Source organism: Gymnogyps californianus, chromosome 5 (genome assembly GCF_018139145.2).
Source record: "Gymnogyps californianus isolate 813 chromosome 5, ASM1813914v2, whole genome shotgun sequence".
NCBI classification, from domain to species: Eukaryota; Metazoa; Chordata; class Aves; order Accipitriformes; family Cathartidae; genus Gymnogyps; species Gymnogyps californianus.
In genome coordinates, this window is record NC_059475.1 from 17293119 (window position 1) to 17312120 (window position 19002).

General features: G+C 51.1%; 1 protein-coding gene across 1 annotated transcript; it reads left to right on the plus strand.

Annotated features, from left to right (window-relative positions):
- Positions 1 to 18276: 18276 nt before the first annotated feature.
- Positions 18277 to 18705, plus strand: PHLDA2 (pleckstrin homology like domain family A member 2). The gene has a single exon (XM_050897406.1). It carries the CDS (start codon positions 18305 to 18307, stop codon positions 18701 to 18703), a length of 399 nt encoding a protein of 132 aa, XP_050753363.1. The 5' UTR covers positions 18277 to 18304; the 3' UTR covers positions 18704 to 18705.
- Positions 18706 to 19002: the final 297 nt, after the last annotated feature.

Consider the following 19002-nt stretch of genomic DNA (forward strand, 5'->3'; position numbering starts at 1 on the left):
GCTAGTGATGCTAGGCACATCAGAGATGTTTGACCAGCTTTTTTTCTTTTTGTATCAAAAGAAATTGAATGATAGTTGCCCCATCCTAATGAAGTACTTTCCACTACATGGTTAAACAGGAGTGCTGCTACCTGGAGATAAACATCTGCAAATTAGCACGCCAAAGTAATTTATGTGCACGAATCCCGAAAGGCTAACTTTAATTTTGAGAAAACGGGAAATTCCAGAACATGTAGAGCAAATGTGCCAGCATTCAGGGAGCGCAAATGAGATGGGTGGGTAGCGAAGCTGCCTAGGGAGATGTTCATTCTCGGGATAGCGATGGGAAAGCTGAGCTGGGATTTGTTAAAGCAGAGTTAATGCCAGTGGACACAACCTAATAGAAAACAGATCCTGTCAAAACCCAGCTGTGCTCTTGCCATTACAGATCTAGCTGATAATGGTGAAGATGAGCATTTCATAGACTTCTCTGTTTTCAGATGGTTATTTATAGACTTGTCTACAGGAAAAGTAACAGGTACTTGAACAGCTCAGCTCATTCCTTCAGCAGAAAAGAGTATGAAGAACTGATGGGTTGGTTGTCAGAATGTAATGGCCGTACAAATCCAGGCTGGATGGTGAATACAGGGAGTGTGGGTGTGCAAAAAGGAAGTAAGAGTGATTAACTGTTCAAAAGAAAATGAAAAACTAATATCGGTGTTTTCTGAAGACTGAGCCTTAAGACGAATAAATTGGGGGCCCTATGCAAAACTAAGGTGGGAAGCTTTAAAGATGATGAGGTGATAGCAAAAAAGTAAGTCTGCATGCATACATGCCTGATTACCATCACAGCAACCTGATAAAAGAAACTGTGAAGTTTAGTCTGTGGGAACACACTCTCCTGATGCAGTCTTCATGTCAGTAGCTTCTCATTTGAGGGGAAAAAAAAAGCTCCATTTCTAGGTCTGAAAGTTGAAGCAGCTGGAAGCGCTCCAAGCGAGATTAATTTGGCGTGTCGCCTACTCGGGCTGCAGCGTGATTAATAGCTTCTCAGCACCTCGGTTGTCTAGAAAGAAAGCCGTGGAGGTTTTCACCCTGCTGCCCTATCTGATACAGAAACAAACGGCAAATATTCTGCTTCCAGCTGAAAATCGGGGATGGGCTGTGGTTTCTCAGGAGTCTTTTGCACAGCGTTAGGGTACCTTCTTGGGAGCTTGGTATTTGGCATAACTGTGAGCTTTCGGTCCAGTTTCAGTATGTTCAGTTATGTGGGATTTGCTCTCTGGTTAGGATTTGTGGTAGCTGGAAAAATTAAAATGGTCTGTGTGTTTCCACTCTCCTTATTAAACAGGCTTTTCCTGTTTTGAAATAAAGGAGACTTGTAATAAATTCATCCTCAGTTAAATGCTGCCTTGACGGCAGTTCCTCAAGCAAATGAGGTCTCGCCGAGGAAGCCAGCTCAGCACAGTGCAGTCCGGAGGAGGCCCACGCTGGAGAGGAGTGCGTAAGAAGAGGTCAGACTAGTTAAGGCACAAGGAAATTGCTCGGTCCTTGCGAGCTCGGCTATTCAGGAGGTGAGTTTAAGATATGAGACATGCCCCGGCTGCCTGACGTTACACTGAGGTAGCACATAACCTTATGAACTTGCACTTGACATTTGCACCTTCTTCTGAAGCATCTTAGCTTGACCCCTTTTGGAAAAAATTATAGCTCAGCCAGAAAATGGAAGAAACATCCTTTCTAGTTGAGCCTATCAGAGCAAGTAGTGGATTATGCAGCTAGGTGGGAGACTTGCTTCTCCTGCTGCTGGAGCATGTGTTATGTGCCCCCAAGCCTTGCCATTGCTAAACTTCACCTCGTCCCGTGGCTTTTTATGTCCACCAACACGTGGCTTTTGGAAAAACATGAAGTTTACTTTGGGCTCCTGCAAATCACCTCTTCATAGCCTGTTGTAAATGGCAATGTATCAAAAAAAAATAAGGTGCTGTATACGTGCTTCTTTATCCTCTGTCTCTTCCCATGGATAAATATCTGTATTATTTCCCAAATAAAGTCTGGGAGGCATTGATTTTGTGTCAATATAGTATTCGTTCAGGACTCCTCCCCTGAAGCTGAAGTCCTCACATTTTTTACCTTTATTGCTTATGTTTTTCACTGTAATCAGTGTGCAAACAGCTCTGTCACTGTAGCTGTGACCTGTGCATGGAAGAACCTTCATCCTCCCTTTCCCAAACTGTTTTTAGTCATCACACTAATAGCAGGCAGAGCTATTTTTTTCCGTATGCTCATATTGCTGTCCTAAATACCTCCAGCCTCTCGCGGGCCAGGGCCAGGAAGCCCAAACAATGAACGCCATAAGTCACTCTGGTTTGACAAGCATCCAAAAAAACCAAAAGAAAAAATTTAAAAAAATAAAAATCCAAGCCTGTGCGCTGTTAATGAAGCATCATGTGAATGAACGCTGAGCTATTCACTAAGTGCCAGCTTTTGTTTCCAGACCGGCTTTCCTCTCTGCTCATTCACCTGGCCATTACACAAGCAAAAACGCACGCTCCACCCAGCAGCGTGCTCACCTCTTGCACAAGCCGCCTTACCCTCTGGTTTTTACCGTGGGAATCCGGACACCTTGTGGAGATGCCAAACCAGGTTAATACAACCCAGCGAGTGTGTACTCCAATTGCCAGCGCAGCTCCGTGCAGCCTCCTGGCTTGTACAAGCCTTCCTGGTAACAGTCCTGCGCTGCAAAAAAAAACCCCTCCTAGCAAATGTTCCTTTCCCAATGGAGCCGTCATCAGTGATGCAGTGGCCTCTCACTGACTCGCCCCTGCCTCGCTGCTTGCCCCCACCATATGCAAGTTAAACATAACCCATACCAGACCCATCCCAGCTTAAGAAAAGGGCTGAAGAGAAGGGAAATGGTAGGGAAAGGAATTTACTCATTATGCAACATGACCCAAAGGGGAGGGGGGGGGGATTAGCCCCTGCTTGGGGCAGAAACCAAACAGCATAGTATGATGCTGGAAAAGAAGGACCATTGGTCTATCATGGATGCAAATCTTTGCACAGTGCAAATATTCCTTGTGAGGTGTTAAACTGATCTTTTTGCAAAGCAAATTCACTCTGGCAGTTGTTGAGTCCGCATTCATCCACCTTTTAGGGGTAAAGGAGGAACTTGCCTCGGTGTTTTAGCATTAACACCTACTTGACCAACAATACTAAGGTCACACTTAGGAGGTTTGGGGTTTTTTTTTTCCTTTTTTTATATTATTTTTTATTTCACCCAATTATCTAGTCTTCCTTCTTCCTTTTTACGCTGCTGACTTAAAACACATTTAAAACTCTTTGATTTGCCTGGACAGAAACAGCACGAGGAGGTTGGGTACAAAATTAGTATTGGAGCCACTACCAAAGCAAACTCCTGAAGTCGGCGATGGGATATAACTTGTTAGGGGAGTTAAATCACTTGCCATAAAGGTCACGTAGAGCTCCTGCACGCGAGTGAATAGTTCAAGGCGTTTTGATGCAGAGAAAAACCAATTAAGATATAACTGCTGCTGACATTCCCCTAAGCCGTTTCATCTCTTACCGCTTCAAAAAAGCAGGGAAAAACAAATTATGTACTTTCAGTCTGAGATTTATATAGGATGAATTGTTGCTTAGCCTATGAAAAGATCAAAAAGGAGATCTTTGAAGACAGATCGCCTACAAAGAATGCTGGACTGTTATTATACCAAAAAAAAAAAAAAAGAGGTTAATAAGCACGGTTCAGGTCAAAACGTAGGCAAGTGCGGTGTGCGCAACAAAGCATTCACAAGGGCTGCTTGCTCAGGTGTTTCAAAGCTGGGCAGCAAGAGGGTAAATCACTGAGCCGGCATCTCGAGCAGCAACACTGCAGCATTTCACATGTATTCGGCTCTGTGCTTGTAGACTTGGTAGAGCTTCTTTGGCTGGAAACTCCTGTGGTCACGGAGATGGCTTGGCTTGTGTCGGGATCTCCTGGCCAAGGAGAGGAGGGCATGGAGCCCTCCCTCCTGCCACCCCCAGTTTCATCTTGTGCCTTCTGGGGACCAGGGGTTTCAGTCTCTTTCCCCCAGTGAGGCCGAAGAGGCTGCAAACACCCTGTTTCATTTGAGACTGAACCGCCTGTGAACTCATTACTGTTGTGGTTAGGGACAGCAAACGAGGAACACTCTGAACGTGCACCCCCACCTCGCAGGGTGAGGTCGGCGCGGTTCCCAAAACCAAGCAGCTGTGGGGACTGCCCGTTTGGGTGCTCCGGGCCCCAGTGAAGAGCTGCCGCCGGCTTTGAAGCATCCCTGAGAGATGGAGACCAAAAGGCAGAGCTGCAGTAGCCATCCCAGCTCCAGGCCAGCGAGCCCCCCGGGGGGGGGGGGGGGGTGGGGGGTGGGGTGGTCCTTGGCCGGGCATGGGGAGCGCTGCCCCCAGTCTTGTTCTCCATCCCTCATCCCCCTGAGCATCCCTCCTCCACACTTGGCCCCATCTGTGGGCACAGGGCAGGAGAAGGAAGAGGAGGAGGAAGAGGAGGCAGCCTGGCCTCCCTTTCCCACCACGGTGTGCAGCGGCCTCTCCCAGCACCCGGCCCGACCAGTACGCGGGGTTTACTGGGTGTGAGGAACCCGCCAGTGCCGTTTCACCCAGGGTCCGATTTCAAAGCCAGCCCTGATGAAGATGTTGGGTGAAGGCAAAGCAAACAGACACCGTAATTGTGGTGTGCGCTTTCTCATCTCCACGGCAAGTTGCAAAATGTGCCGCCTCCTCCCTTGTCAGCTGGGCTTTAATTGGCTTTAATGAAGAGGCAATTATATGATTTCAATTTTTAATTAAAGGGGGGGGTGGTGGAGGGGAGGGGGGGACCGGCCCCCTTCGAGCGTGTCGGCGGCACCACAGGAGATCTCTGGGCATGGTGTGCAGTAGGGCTTGGGCGGGCTCCCCCGTCATCCCCCTGGGCTGGCAGGGCTTCGTGGGGGCTCTAGGGTGACTGGCAGGAGCAGATTGAAGCCGGCTGCCTCCCAGCCACGCTGCCGGCACTTTCGGATCCTGCCCCGGCGCCCCTAGGCAAGCTGCAATCGGCTTTTTTGGTGTCGGAGCCAGCACATCAAAGGGGCAGTGAACAGCTTAAAAAAACCCCAAACCCAAAAAGCCCTCTGAAGCCAAACCAAGCCCTCCCCACACACAGCACCAGCCAGAAACGCCTCCTGGATAAAGTACTGGTTGGTTGTTGGCAGGAGGAGGAGCTGCTGGAGCAGGATGGGTGTCTGAAAGCTAAAGCAGAGCCACAATTAGGAGCTCAAAAATAATTATTTATTTTATTTTATTATGTTCTATTCTATTCTATTCTATTTTAATTAATGCCAAGCAGTAGGCAGCTGTCCTGTAATAGAAACACCCTCCCCGTGACCCTGCACAGCGAGCACCAAGGTGGGACTAACCCACCCAGCCCATCTGTGCACTTTTCCTGTAAGCACCACCTTGTCCGTCTGTCCTAATGCATGACCAGGGAGGGAAAAACAGAGGCACGTGGTAGAAATCTCCCTTGGGAAACAGTGATAATTGCGGGGGCCAAACTGCCGGCTTAGTCCCACGATGCCTCCATGGTTTATTGCTCTCTCTGGCAGCCAGGAGGCCAGAGCTTTGGCCTTGACTTGGTCCCATGCACTGAGGTGTCCTTCCTCCTCGTATTTCAATGAAACGTAATCGCTTTACGACTTCCTCCTGCCAGAGATAAAAAAATGATTAAGAAAAAACCTGTCGGCTTTGTGGCTACTCTGTGCCCTCAGCGTTTCCTCCACCCCTGGCCGGCGTTGCTGGGCTTGCCCTCGGCTTGCAGGGGCAGACAGCTCCAGGACCACCGAGCTGCCGGCTGGGCTGCCCATGGCCCGGCTGGATGGCCAATGCATCGCTGCCCCGCAGAGCACCGGCCTCGGGCAGGCAGGGAGCCAGGGCTGCCGCTTGGCTGGTGCCGCTCAAGGGAGTGCGGCTCCAGGGAGGGGAAGGGGAAAAAAAAAGAAAAAAAGAAGGGAAAGAAGGCAAGGTCCAAGGTCTCTCTGCACAATGATTGATTCACCTGCTCGGCAAATATAGCTGGGGCTGGATGGCAGGCTGCTGCGTGGGCGGGCTGAGTCACCCCAGTGCTGCCGACCAGCCGCCCCAGCCCTGTGCCAGATGGAAGAACAAGGTTGCCTTTAACCAAAGAGAAGTGAAACCTGCTTTTTTAAACACCCAGATGGGAGCAACATGCAAGAGCTGGGACAGGTCCATCAGTCAGTGCCGAGCCAGCAGCTTCCTCCCTTTGAAGGTCAGGGCTGAGATCCCACTCCAGGCTCTGCGCCAGCCCCCCACGAACACAAACCTCTTCCCTGCCTTCCCGCTCTTTTTGCCCTGGGGTCCCAGATGCTTGACAAAAGCTCATCGGCCTTGATGCCCACAGCAATCATCAATCACAGCCTGGCTTTGTGGAGGGGACTTTTTTGCAGTGACCACAACCTGTTGATCTCCCAGAGAAATGCAGTCCCGCTCCTGCGGGGATGGCTACGTCCCCATCCCAGTTCCCAGCTTTCTCATGAGGTTAAGGCCTTTTTCCCTCTTCTCCCCTCATTGCTGTTGGATGAGAAATCATTTATGATTCAAGATGACTTGCAACAACTGCTTGTGGGGAATGAAAATAAAATCACCCTCCTGCATTTCAGGCTGGGGATCAGGGTGCTGTGTGTCAGCGGCGCTGAAGCAGCCGCCCTTCCCTCGGGGCAGCCCCTTCCTCATCCTCATCCTTGTCCTCATCCTCATCCTCATCCATATCCATGCACGGCCATCACCTGTGGCTGGCATGCTGGTGTAGCCAAGGGTAGTCAAGGGGGTCCGGGGCTCCTGCCTTGGTACCCCATGTGCACAGTGCTGGTCTCTGCACATATGCAAGGTGCACATGCACAGAAATAAATAGCCTTCGGGAGAAGACATGGCTGCGAGAAACCTGGGACGAAATATAAAATCTCCCCACGCTGCCCATCGTGGTGGCAGCACAGGGCAGTGACTCATCAGGCACACGCCACGCCTGGGAGGGTGTTTCTCCTCCGTGGCAACACAACACCCCACACCTCCCTCTGGGCAACACAACACCCCCACACCTCCCGAGCATCCCACCTCGACCTGGGGACCTCCCTTCCTTTTGCTGGAAAACTCCAAAGTCCATAGCGCCACACAGCTGGATGGTGTGTCTGGGTGTCCCCATTCCCAAACTGGGGGCAGCGTGGGGACGAGCTGCCCCACGGCACTGGGACAGCCAGAGATGCCTTTCAGGGGTCGGGAAAGATGTGATGACTTCAGCCATGCACGACCTTGGTCTCCTGGTGATGGCCTGTGGCATAAATGAGAAGATTTTTATGTTTAATTAATAATTGTGCCAATGCAATCACCATTCAGTTCTGAGCAGGGGTAAAGCAAACTGTCCCACAGCAATGCCGTTGTAGCCTTGCTTTACACCGTGAGAGGAGCAGCAGAAGCAGTGAGCAAGGCACCGCAGGGTGATAAGCGATTGAATGACTGTGGCTAAAGGGGATTTCTGGGTGCAGGTGTGGTTGTGCTCCTCCTGCCCCTGGTCAACACTTAGGAGCTTTCCCATGGAGGAGGCAACCGGCCCTTGCTGTGCAACTGAAGCAGGAGCAGCCGTGAGTCACCAAAGATAAAGGTCAAGCTCCTTCTCTTATCATCAGCCATGGGAGAGGCCGGGCTGTGGGCTGGGCGTGCTGCAAAAATGTGCTCAGAGGGCAGCCAGAGCCAAAAATCCCAGCGTTGGGGAGACCTCTGCCCAGGGGACCAGCCCAGGGGATGCCGGGGGCAACCGCCCAGTTTTCTTCTTCCATTGCCCATTTTCCCAGCAGCGTCCGATGATGATGATGGTTTTTGGTGGTGCTGTGAGCTGAGCAGCGCCGATAGGGCGGTTAAATAAGCCGTGGGTGGTGAAGCACCTGCATGGCTCCCTACAGGGTGCTTGGCTGTTGTCACGCATTGCTGGAGTGGACGCAGATAAGTCCCGTCTGGAAGGGAAGGGAATGAGTGATCCTGGCAATTGCCAGGCAAACAACGGGCGCTGCCGCATCCTTCCTCCACGGCCAGAGGAGGAGAAGGAAGAAAGGAGATGGACTCACTGAAATCAAACATTTCTCCTCCTATTCTCACATAGCTTCGCACTTCAGGGTCTCATAAGAAAAGCTAAGGATAGAGAGGTGCCTATGCAAGCCCAAAGAAGCTTTTAGAAAGACCTTGACAATGAAACCAGGCAGGCAGTGTCCATGTCGGAAACTCCAGCCTTGTTTGCCACTATTTTGGCCAAATGCATGATTTACTATTTCTGTTCATTGATTTCTTTTTTGCAAAGCATGCACACTCATGGATGTGCATCTCCCTTCTGGAGCTGCCCTGCCTGTGGCCCCACCGGCCTCTCGCAGCCCACCACAGCTTTTGATGCAGCCCCAGACCCCGCAGTTCTGGCCAAGTGTTTCCAATTATGGGAAATGTGTCCGGCTCCGTGACTTTAACTCCTGCTCCAGTAATGCTGGAAGAATGACTTAGTCATCTCGGCAGCCTGCCAAGGTATTTAACTCGTTTTGCTCTGTTTGGAGTTTATTTCTTGACTCTGAAGGCTGGCTGGCCAGCAGGACTCAATACTTTAAATATCCAATAGTCAATAAATAGATTGAGGAAACAAGGAATTTAAAGCATTTTATCCCTGCTGTAGCAACCTCTCTGGTTACACCACCTCCAGAAAAGCTTGGATAAACCCATCCTGGGGTGGTAAATGCCAGTCAGTGCCACCTATCTTTGCCTGCAGAAGGGACCTCTCTTCTAAAGGACACCAGTAATTTGGGGTTAATAGCTAAGCTTTTACGACATTTGGCCCAGCAAGCACTCAGTGATTACACCACAGTAAGCGGGTCTGGGTGTTTTAAGCTATTACACAGCATTAGGAGGGTTCCTGTGTTTTCAGCTCAATGAAAATAACTTTTCCCCCCATGGCTGTACTAGGCACCGGGCTGAGCCCCACTGAGCTGACGGAGGGCAGGCGAAGGGGAAAGTGTGGGCGCCAGGCTGCCAAGGAAGCCCCCAGGAAGGGAGGACAAAGCCGCCCCCGCTAAAGCAGCAGGATGCCCTCAGCCAGGTGATACATCTCTGCCTCCTCCGATCCCCCGTGCATGCTGTGGCTGCTTCCCCCCTGCTCACCGCACAGGGACTTTAACCTGGGTGCTGGCTGCCCTCACTCCAGGGAAATTTATTTTTGGCTTGTCCCTGGAGAGCAGAGCCTGGCCAAGGTTACGTGCCAAGCACTCTCATTTCCTCCCCTTAACTGCCTCCCTGCTTTATCACAAACTTTCTCGCTTCATCTTTTTTTCCACTCGTAAAGGCTGCAGTCACCGGTGCCTCCAGCAGCACTGGCATAGGCTGCCCTTGGGCCACCAGGCCACTGGGCCACTGGACCACGGGGCCACCGGGCCACCACACTCGTGCCCATCTCTAAAAGAGCCAGCTTTTGCTCTCTGCATAAAACACACAGAGGTTTCTGCAAACCCATTTCTCCCTGCCACTGAACCATGGTTTCTTAAACAGAGTGGAAAACAATCAAATCCTCAGCTTTTTATGACTTAGGATTTCCCTTTCCCACCTTCTGGTTCAGCCAAGCAGCATGGGGACTGTCAGGAGGAGAATAACGGCATCATTGATGCTCGCTGCTTTCCCCAGCCCCAGCCCTCAGCCCAGCCCGAGTTACAGTGGGACAGCTGGACTTGGCCCCAGGACACAAGGCTGGGACATGCCCCGAGCTACTTATTGCAAATATTTGCTGAGGTGGGGCTGGGTGTTGAAACATGAGACAGGCTGAGTAACCGGTAGGAAAAAAGAAAGTTTGGCTTTTACATGTTAGCCCCATCAGCAAATATTAACTTGGGCACTGCAGAGCAAGCGGGCTGCTGCTGTTCCCTGCCATACGACCCAAAAGGCAAAGGACAGGTACAAATTGGGTGGCACCTGGAGTTTATACACACCAAATTCTATGGCTCAGGGCTGTTTAACTCACCCCATACCCTTTTATTTGGTGATTGGAGTGGGGAAATAAACCAGCGACAGGTTAGATTTGGGAAAGTCAATCAAAACTGGAAAAATACGCATTGCTGATTCCCCTTCTCCTTTTTATCCCATAGTTTTAGGATTTTTTTTTCTCTCTCATGGTTTTTGGATTTCATTGAAGCACTTGAAGCTGATGCATGGAGAGTATTTTTGTTTTTTTAATCCACCGTATCAGACACAGCCTTCCCATGCACTGCCAGCAAGGCAACGTGGCATCCTCAGCTCCTGCTGGCTGCACCAGCGGAGAGCTGGCTGCGGGTGGAGGTTTTAGGGGGGAGCAGCAGGATAATGGTAGCAGGTAAAGGTCATGGCAGCAGGAACATTGGCAAGGAGGCAGGAAGCCTTGGGAGAGGACAGCCAGTGCCAAAAACCACTTCCCTTCACACCTGTCACAATGCAGTGTCCTGGCTTCAGAAAGAAAGTTTGGCAGCCAAAGGACGATGTGAAACACGACATCAGCACGACCACCTGTCCTGCTGCGCGCGCCGGCTGCCCAGGATGCTCTTCCCCCTCCAGCTCCTCCCCACAGCCCGGCCCTGGCCACTGCTGGGAATGATGCACTAGAGGGTTTTGTTTGTGATGGCTCTCCAGTCTGCCTGGAGACAGGAAACATCCCAAATCTGGACAGTACCATGACCTCATCTTCCTCCCCAACTCCCTCAAGTTTGCTGATGTTGTGGTTAGGCAGTCCTGTGATGCCTTTCAGTGTTTACTCTTAAAGTTTACACACTGTTAGTTCAAAAAAAAAAAGGTGAAAAGCAGAAAGCAGGGTTAGGAGGATGCACCAAGGGACCTCCATCATCTGCCGGCGGGACAGCTGGGACGGGACACCGGGACATGTGCCATGCTGATGCCAGGCACCGCAGCCCAGCGATGTGCTTGGACATGACGCAGGACATCCCGCTCATGTGCTTGTCAGCACTGGACCTGCTGGAGTTTCCACACATAGATAAAAATGGGAAAAAGATAGTTAAAAGCCACTTTACTGATCTCTGCACACTTTGAAAGGGCAGGTTATCCCGAGCGGTGACCTTCAGTTCGGTGTGTGGTGTCAGCATGTTACTACAAGGCCTGGCCCTTCATAATCTCCAGTAAATGTTATTGCTGTAGCACATCAGGGTAATAAAAGGCTGGCTGGTAGCAGGCATGAGCTGTAATCACCGGAGACTTCATATGCAAAGAGGACATCAGCGACAGTCAGGGCTGAGGTCTCAGACATTTATTACTGCTGCTGCAAGATAAAGATATCCCAAATATTTATCCCAACAGACTTGGTTTGGGAAATTGAATGCTTTGGAGGGGGAATGTCCCGTCATTTTAAAATCATGAGCTGTAGCCTAAACCATCTGCTGAGCTCATTAGACATGAAAAAATGTTGGTGGCGTTTAAAGGGGTCAGTAAATAACCACATAGTTCAGGGCAGTGTTTGGCAAGCTGCTGGTCTTCCCATGCTCTCGGCCAAAGTCTTTATTGAAGGGGAAGTACTGAGTTACCATGGGTCCCACGGCAGCCATGTGATGGGGCTCTCTCCTCCCCGCTGATGTAAGTCTCAAGGTATTCGTGGATCCCCTGAGATGCTCAGCAAGCCGCTTCGTGAAGATGATCGTGAGAACAGGCTATATGCAGGTCTGCCAGCGTTTAGACAGCAGTCCTGGACCAAACCCAGCCTGTTGGGTCAACACCCTCCTTGCCCAGAGACGTGAGGATGCATCCGGGTGCCTCTGAGCGGGGAGCCAAGCCATGCCCAGCTACACACGGACCTTACAGCAACTTTCCACCTGTTGTAATTCTGCCATATGAGCTTGAAATTGGGCCAAGAGGCTCAAAGATACGTGTATTAGGTGGGAGACCAGAGCAGAGAACTGCATGACCAACAGCTCAAAAGACCAGATAACACAAGCCTCTTTTTTCCTTTTTTTTTCTGGTAACCAAACTAAACACCTACACAATATCCAAGAGTGGGGAACATACTACACACACGGTCATGCCCAGGCTGCTGGGGAGAGGCAGAGCAAAACAGCACCCCTCCCCAAATTTTAATCCCAGTATTGAACTTAAGTGTCTGAAGTCCTCGTAAGCAGGTTTGAGTTGGCACGTACCTACCCTTATTTGGCTATCTCCTTCAGAGCACAACTAAGGACCAGCTTACTGGAAATGACATCTTTTTTCCCGAGCCCCTCACGCCTGCTCTAGGACTGTCTGCAGCAGTTTACAACATGTAATGGTAACACACTGAGTCAGTAGGATGAGACATTTTAAGCTGCTTAGGAAAAAAGTGTCTTAGTCAGATAAATATTAGTAAATTGAGCAAGCAGGGCTACGTGATATTGCTGATTAATGCATGGCTTGCGTATGGTACGAAAAAAATTCTCACAGATTGAGCAAAGATGCTTCCGCTGCTGCTCTTGTTTAAATTAACCCAAAAGCTCCAGCCTTGCTGTGTTTCATTTGCTGTAATCATTAAACAAACAACCTTGGTGGCCTTCATCTCCCTGGCTGAGACCTTTCTAAGTGAACTGCCCCTAAGAGAAGAGCTTCTTCACCTGAACTTGGCCATCTTGGAGTGAAGTACCTGAGCTCCCTCTGTGCTCATGGAAAGACCTGAACACCCCCAAAGTGAGCTTGAGCCCCCTCACAGGGTGTCTCCATCTTGGGCAGTTGCCACTGATGGGCTCCCATGTCCCTCCAGGAGGTCCTGCCTGCAGAGGGACCGGCACCCACCACCTGACTAGTGGAGTTTGAGGGGGACCCATTGGCACCAGTTTGTCCCAGGACATTTCTGAAGGAGGAGAATAATAAGGAACTATAACTAAAAACTTCCCAGAGATATTCTGGAATAGTCTAATTAAAAAAAAAAACCAACATTTTAAGGAGAATGAAAATGTGAAAAAATGGAAAAAAACCCATGAAGAGCATGAAAAAACCCTGCTCCTCATAACCTTTCCGCAGTAGCAACCCACACCCTTTGCTTATGGCTATTTAGGGTTTTTTTGAGTGCAAGTTTCCTGGGAGACCTGGTGGTCATTACACTGAGCTCTAGCTATACGTGCCTGTGGATACAGCTATGCCCTAATATAAACTTGGAGGGCAACAATTTACAATGCAAGAGCATATGTTTCTCTGTTACTAATCGACTTCAGCTGACAGGATTACAATGTCAATCCTGTAAACCAGCTTTTTTCCCTACAGATGTCATGTTTAAATCATTATAATAAAAGAAGTTATATGACCACTTTCCTCTGCTGCTGAGATGCCCGTGTAATGCCAGTGAAATGAGGGGTCCTTCTCCAGGGACAGACTCTTCGGAGAGGAGATGCACGTCTCTGGAATTACAGAGCGACAATGGGAATAAAAACATGATGGCAGCGGGAATGCTGGCACCCTGCAATGGCTGATAGCTGCAGCGTGAGCTCCCACATCTCTTGGGAGGGAGATGCGACGTGGGGGCCAGCTGGAGACCTCGGCAGGCTAAATGTATCGCTAAAACCCACAGGAAAGCTAGCAGGTCCCCCCGATGGGCGCATGGGGAGAGCTGCAGAGGAGGTAAATTGCCAAAACCCCATTTTTTTTCATTTTTCCTCGGTGTGAGCCCTACCCATCCTCAGCCTTGACCTCAGACCGTGGGCTCCTCCTGGCAGCGCCTGCGTGGCTGCTATGCTGTGTTACCATGACTCACGTAGCTAAGGCAACCTGATGTTGCCAGCAGCAGGGTACATGATGCCTCAGACTCTGAAACGATGATCAAATCCCTTCTCTGGAGCAGGCGCTCGCTTAAGAGACATGTGCCGTGGCAGAGCCAGCGACCCAGCCTGGAAAAGCTGGCGCTGCCAGCCCATCCATCAAGGCTGAGTGTGGCCACCCCATCCCACACCCATAAAAAAATCCCTATACATAACACACACACACATGCACGTACAAGCATCCCCCCACAGCGACCCAATGCTATTCCCTTCGCCTGGAAGAGGGCTGAAGCCACACTTTCATGCCAAATTGCCACACAGGCTTTTAAAAATGCCCTTACTAGAATAGAAATTGCTTTGGGGTGAAGTGGAGGGTGGTACTACCATCCCTGGTGAGTGTGGGAAGAGGGAGACAGCCATGTGGGATGAGGCTCCAGTGAACGAATGCCAGTGCATTTCCCATCATCTCCCTTTGATTAACACTCCCCACTGCATTATTTTCCCTCTCTTTCTAAGAAGAGAGACAAATTTCTAAATTTTCAAATTCCTGCAGATTTCCTGTATTCAAGGGGTAATGAAGGGCTGGTGCCTGACAACCTTTTTCAATGGCAGCCACAGTAGTTGTATTTGGGAGCTCACGCACTGCCAAGGCACAGGCATGGTGACATGGTGGGTTGCAAGAAAAAAATCCCTTCTCTTGCTTTTGCTGGTAACACAACTAAACCAAACTAAACCCGAACCAAAGGCAGTGACAGGTTTCTCCCAGCCACCAGCCCCAGCTTGGACAGAGACAGCAGCAGTCACCTGAACTGCAATCACCCAGAGCTCCTATTAGCTAAAGCTGGGTCACGGCCCTTAATTATCAAAGCCACCTACTACCTACACGTACTCAAACCGCCCTGTGACACTCGTCCTACGCTTGTCCCAAGCTTCAGTGCCAGGGTATGGTGCAGGGCTGTATCGCATCTCTTACCCTTCTCCCCAAGCACACTGGAGATGAAATTAGCACTCTGCTGTCAGCTCCTCACCGAAGTTATTAACCCTTATTATTTAAAAAAATAAGTCAATATACATATTTTTTCTTTTTCCAAGCAAAGTTAGTGCTGTATACTTGTAACAGCAGTGACCAGCTATCACGGCATGCACTAGGATTAGGGATGTGCTACTTACTTGTAAGCAATTGCCACGTTTCCCAGGTCAGATTGCTCTGAGCTCCTTGAAGCTCTCCATTTTTTCCCCAAGATGTGTTCCCGTAGCAGATTGCCCATGATTTGACTTTGCTGCCCACTTTGGGTTCAGTTAGAGTCACCTTTGCTTTCTGTCTCAATAAAGGTAAATAGGCTTTAAAACCTACTTTTTAAAGAATTTTTGCATGGTCACAACGCCAGAGACCTAAAATTATGGTATTTTAATGCACTGGACTTGCCTTTTATGTGGTTATCCACTTAACAAGCCCATGCTATGTAAAAAAGTGGAGCCTTCCTAAAATGGACATACATTGGAAACTAGGGTCCCAGTTGTACAAGAACCTACCGTTTTCTACACTGTGAGCAATTTTTTCATGTTTTTTTCCTAATAAACTTTAATTTTTCTAGCAGTTTTCTAATTTGGCCAGTGCTAAGACAAGCTGACTGCGGTGACAGCTGGGGGAGGCTTTGAATTTTTCAAAATGATGGATAAATGCATAAGAAAAATCACTCAGATGAAAGCAAAAGCGGAAGGACAGAGACCAAAGCGGGCTGCTAACCCTGCGTCCACAGATGCGAGTTTCATTTAAAAGTAAATTCAGGTTTTTTTTACTGGACCGTTTGAAGCAAGGTGTGCACAAACATGCCAAGTCCTGCAGCCTTTCCACACCGGGAGCCTTCCTCCAGATGTTCCTTATATGCTCCTGACTTGCTGCCTTGTTTTTTTGCTCTTTTTGAAGTGGTGTCCCATTTCCTGTGCACAAAGACTGTTCCCTGTTGTATTTTGGAGCCCAATTTAAAATATCATAATGATTTCTGCTTAAGATCCAGTTTTGCTCCTGGCTGACTCCAGCTCCCTTATTCTTATGGGGCCTTTTGGGCAGGAACTTGTTCTACAGAGTAGGCCAGCATTTGTCCAGAAAATGTAGACATGCAGCCCAATTGTCAGTCAATCATCTGGGTTGTTCCCCTCACTGAAACAAACTGTCACCCTAAAAAGTGAGATATAGTGTTGGCTTTCAGGGTAAAGCCTGCAGTTCTTCTGTCCTGGTTTCGGCTGGGATAATTTTCTTCCTAGTAGCTGGTATAGTGTTATGTTTTGCATTTAGTATGAGAATAATGTTGATAACACACTGATGGTTTTAGTTGTTGCTAAGTAGTGTTTATCCTAAGTAAGTCAAGGATTTTTCAGCTTCTCATGCCCAGCCAGCAAGAAGGCTGGAGGGGCACAAGAAGCTGGGAGGGGACACAGCCAGGACAGCTGACCCAAACTGGCCAAAGGAATATTCCATGCCATATCACATCATGCCCAGTATATAAACTGCGGGGGAGCTGGTTGGGAGGGGCGGATCGCTGCTCGGGAACTAACTGGGCATCGGTCGGCAAGTGATGAGCATTTGCATTGTGCATCACTTGTTTTGTATATTCTAATTCTTTTAGTATTATTATTGTCGTATTATTATTATTATTATTATTATCATTATTTTCCTTTCTTTCTGTCCTATTAAACTGTCTTTATCTCAACCCACGAGTTTTACTTTTTTTTGATTCTCTCCCCCATCCCACTGGGCGGGGGGAGAGAGCAAGCGGCTGCGTGGTGCTTAGTTGCCGGCTGGGGTTAAACCATGACATCTTCACATGCCAGGACACAGCTACATGCATGGTCTGTGGCCGCCCCCCAACCCCACGAGCAGTAGTGGCCAGTGTGGTCTTCCCAGAGCAGTCCTCATCCCATCCCACCCTGAGAAGCTCAGCTAAACCATTCCTGGCTCATTCATCAAACCCGAGCGCATCGCACAGACCCCACCTTTGCTCTGGCCCTCCCCACAAAGGAGCATGCTGCCATGCATTATCAAGGCACGGCCATATACTCCAGCCGATGAATGATTTGCAGCGGAAATGGGTTTGGCTGTAGCTCTGATTTGTTCCTGGGAATGGGCTTCTGACCCTGCTGAAGTGCCCGGGAACGCCGCCAAACTCTTCAAAGGGGCCAGGCCTCACTTTGTAAGCTCACCTCTGGGGTTTGGCTTGCAAACACCTATAGAGGTGTCAGTCATTCAAGAAAAATGATGGAGGAGAACAGGGCTCAAAGTCCAAAGGGTGATGCTGCACAAAGTACGTAACTGAGCAAATACTGCTTGAGAAACAGCATGAATAAGTTCGTTAAGCGCAGTCCTGCCCTCGGCTGCAGCATCGAGGCAACGGCTAGGAAGCTGGATCAGCCTTGTGTCAGCTATTGTAAAAGGGTGACAAAAAGAATGGTGTACAAGAGGAAGGGACTGCAGGCTTGCATGTGCTTCTTAAATGTCACCTCCAACTGCCACAGCCTTTACTAATTTCCCCGTGGCGCTGAGCATTGGCCAGACTATAACGAACTGCGGTGCCTTCCCTGGGAGGAGGGAGTGGGCTGGGAGGAAGAAAATGGGATAAATCCAGTGATTGCAAGGGACAACAAAGAAGATAAGGGGGAGCAGTGTTAATGCAAAACTGGAGAGGTGGGGTGCCCTGAGGAAAGGACGCAGGAAGGGCTGATGGTGCAGAGCCGGCTGCATGCAGGGCCTCAAATGAAGCTTGTGGGCTTGGCCACGCCCTGGCTGAGCCTCTTCGGGTGACCAGGGGCTGGGGCTCAAACCAGATGCCCATGGGAGATGGCAGTGGTCCACCACAGGCAGGGCTCAGACCCCTCTGCATCAGGTGGATGTGGTGCCAGGGCAGACCCAACGTGGCAGAGACACCTGGGCCCAGGACCACAGGACCACAGTTCTGGGAGCATCACGTACTCCAGTGTGGACCTGAGAAGTGTCAGGGAGTGCTCAGAGGGGAAAGATGGGGTTGCACCAGGTCACAGTGGCCCCATCCTCCCCGGGGGGGATATCCCCGCTGGGCAGAGGAGACACGGTGGGGGAGGGGGCAGAACTGGGGTCCCCTCACGGGGTGGGTGCTGACCCCTTGCCCACGGCGGCAGCAGAGATGGGGGCCCTCGGGGAGGCACCCACGTCCCCGCACCCAGCCCGCCCACCGAGGCGCGGCAGCATCCAGCACCCTCCCTCCCCATCGCTCCCGGGGGACCCCCCCCACCGACCCCCCTCTCCCCGCAGCCCAGCGCCGACGGGCGGCGGCGGGCGGGGAGCGCGGCCGGGGGGCGGGCGGGAGGCGGGGCGGCGAGGGGGCGGCGGGCCGGGCTCCCCGGGGGAGGCACCGGAAGGCGCCCGGCGCTGATTCATTGCAATAAATTGTTGCCGTCGCGGGGAGGCTCGGTCATCGCCGCCCGAGCCGGAGCAGGGGCCGCAGTCGGAGCCGCAGCGGAGCCGCCGGGGAGGGAGGATGAAGATGCAAGCCGAGGTGATCCGCGAGGGCGAGCTGGAGAAGCGGAGCGACAGCCTTTTCCAGCTGTGGAAGAAGAAGCTGGTGGTGCTGACCAAGGACAGCCTCAGCCTCTTCCCCGACGGGCACAAGCGGGCCAAGGGCAAGGAGCTGGGCTTCGGCTCCATCCTCAAGGTGGACTGCGTGGAGCGCACGGGCAAGTACATCTACTTCACCATCGTCACCAAGGACCGCAAGGAGATTGACTTTCGGTGCCCGGACCAGAGCTGCTGGAACGCCTCCATCACCATGGCCCTCATCGACTTCCAGAACAAGCGGGCCATCCAGGACTTCAAGAGCCGCCAGGAGATGGAGCAGGCGGCGGGCGCCCAGGAGCGGCGGCTGGCCCGGGCGCCCTGAGCCGCCGCCGCCCGCCCCGGCCGGCCCGGCCCCAGGTGAGACCCTCCACGGCCCCTAACGCGCTCCTGCCTGGGCTTTTAATTTTTTTTTAATTTTTTATTATTCCTTCCACCCCCCCCCCCCCCCCCCCCGCCTGCTTTGGGAAATCAGACGGGCGGTGGGGGCTCCCACCACGCCGCTCACCCCCTTTTTTTGCCGGAGGGACCCCCCGGCCCCCACCGCCGCTGCCACCTCTCCGGCTCGCTGCCAGCCCGTGAAGGTGCCCGGCCGCACCCTGAAACCAGGGCATGCTGCCCGGC

What these genes read in the sequence shown, in the direction of transcription:
- PHLDA2 (XM_050897406.1), top strand. Translation starts at nt 18,305, where the DNA reads ATGAAGATGCAAGCCGAGGTGATCCGCGAGGGCGAGCTGGAGAAGCGG.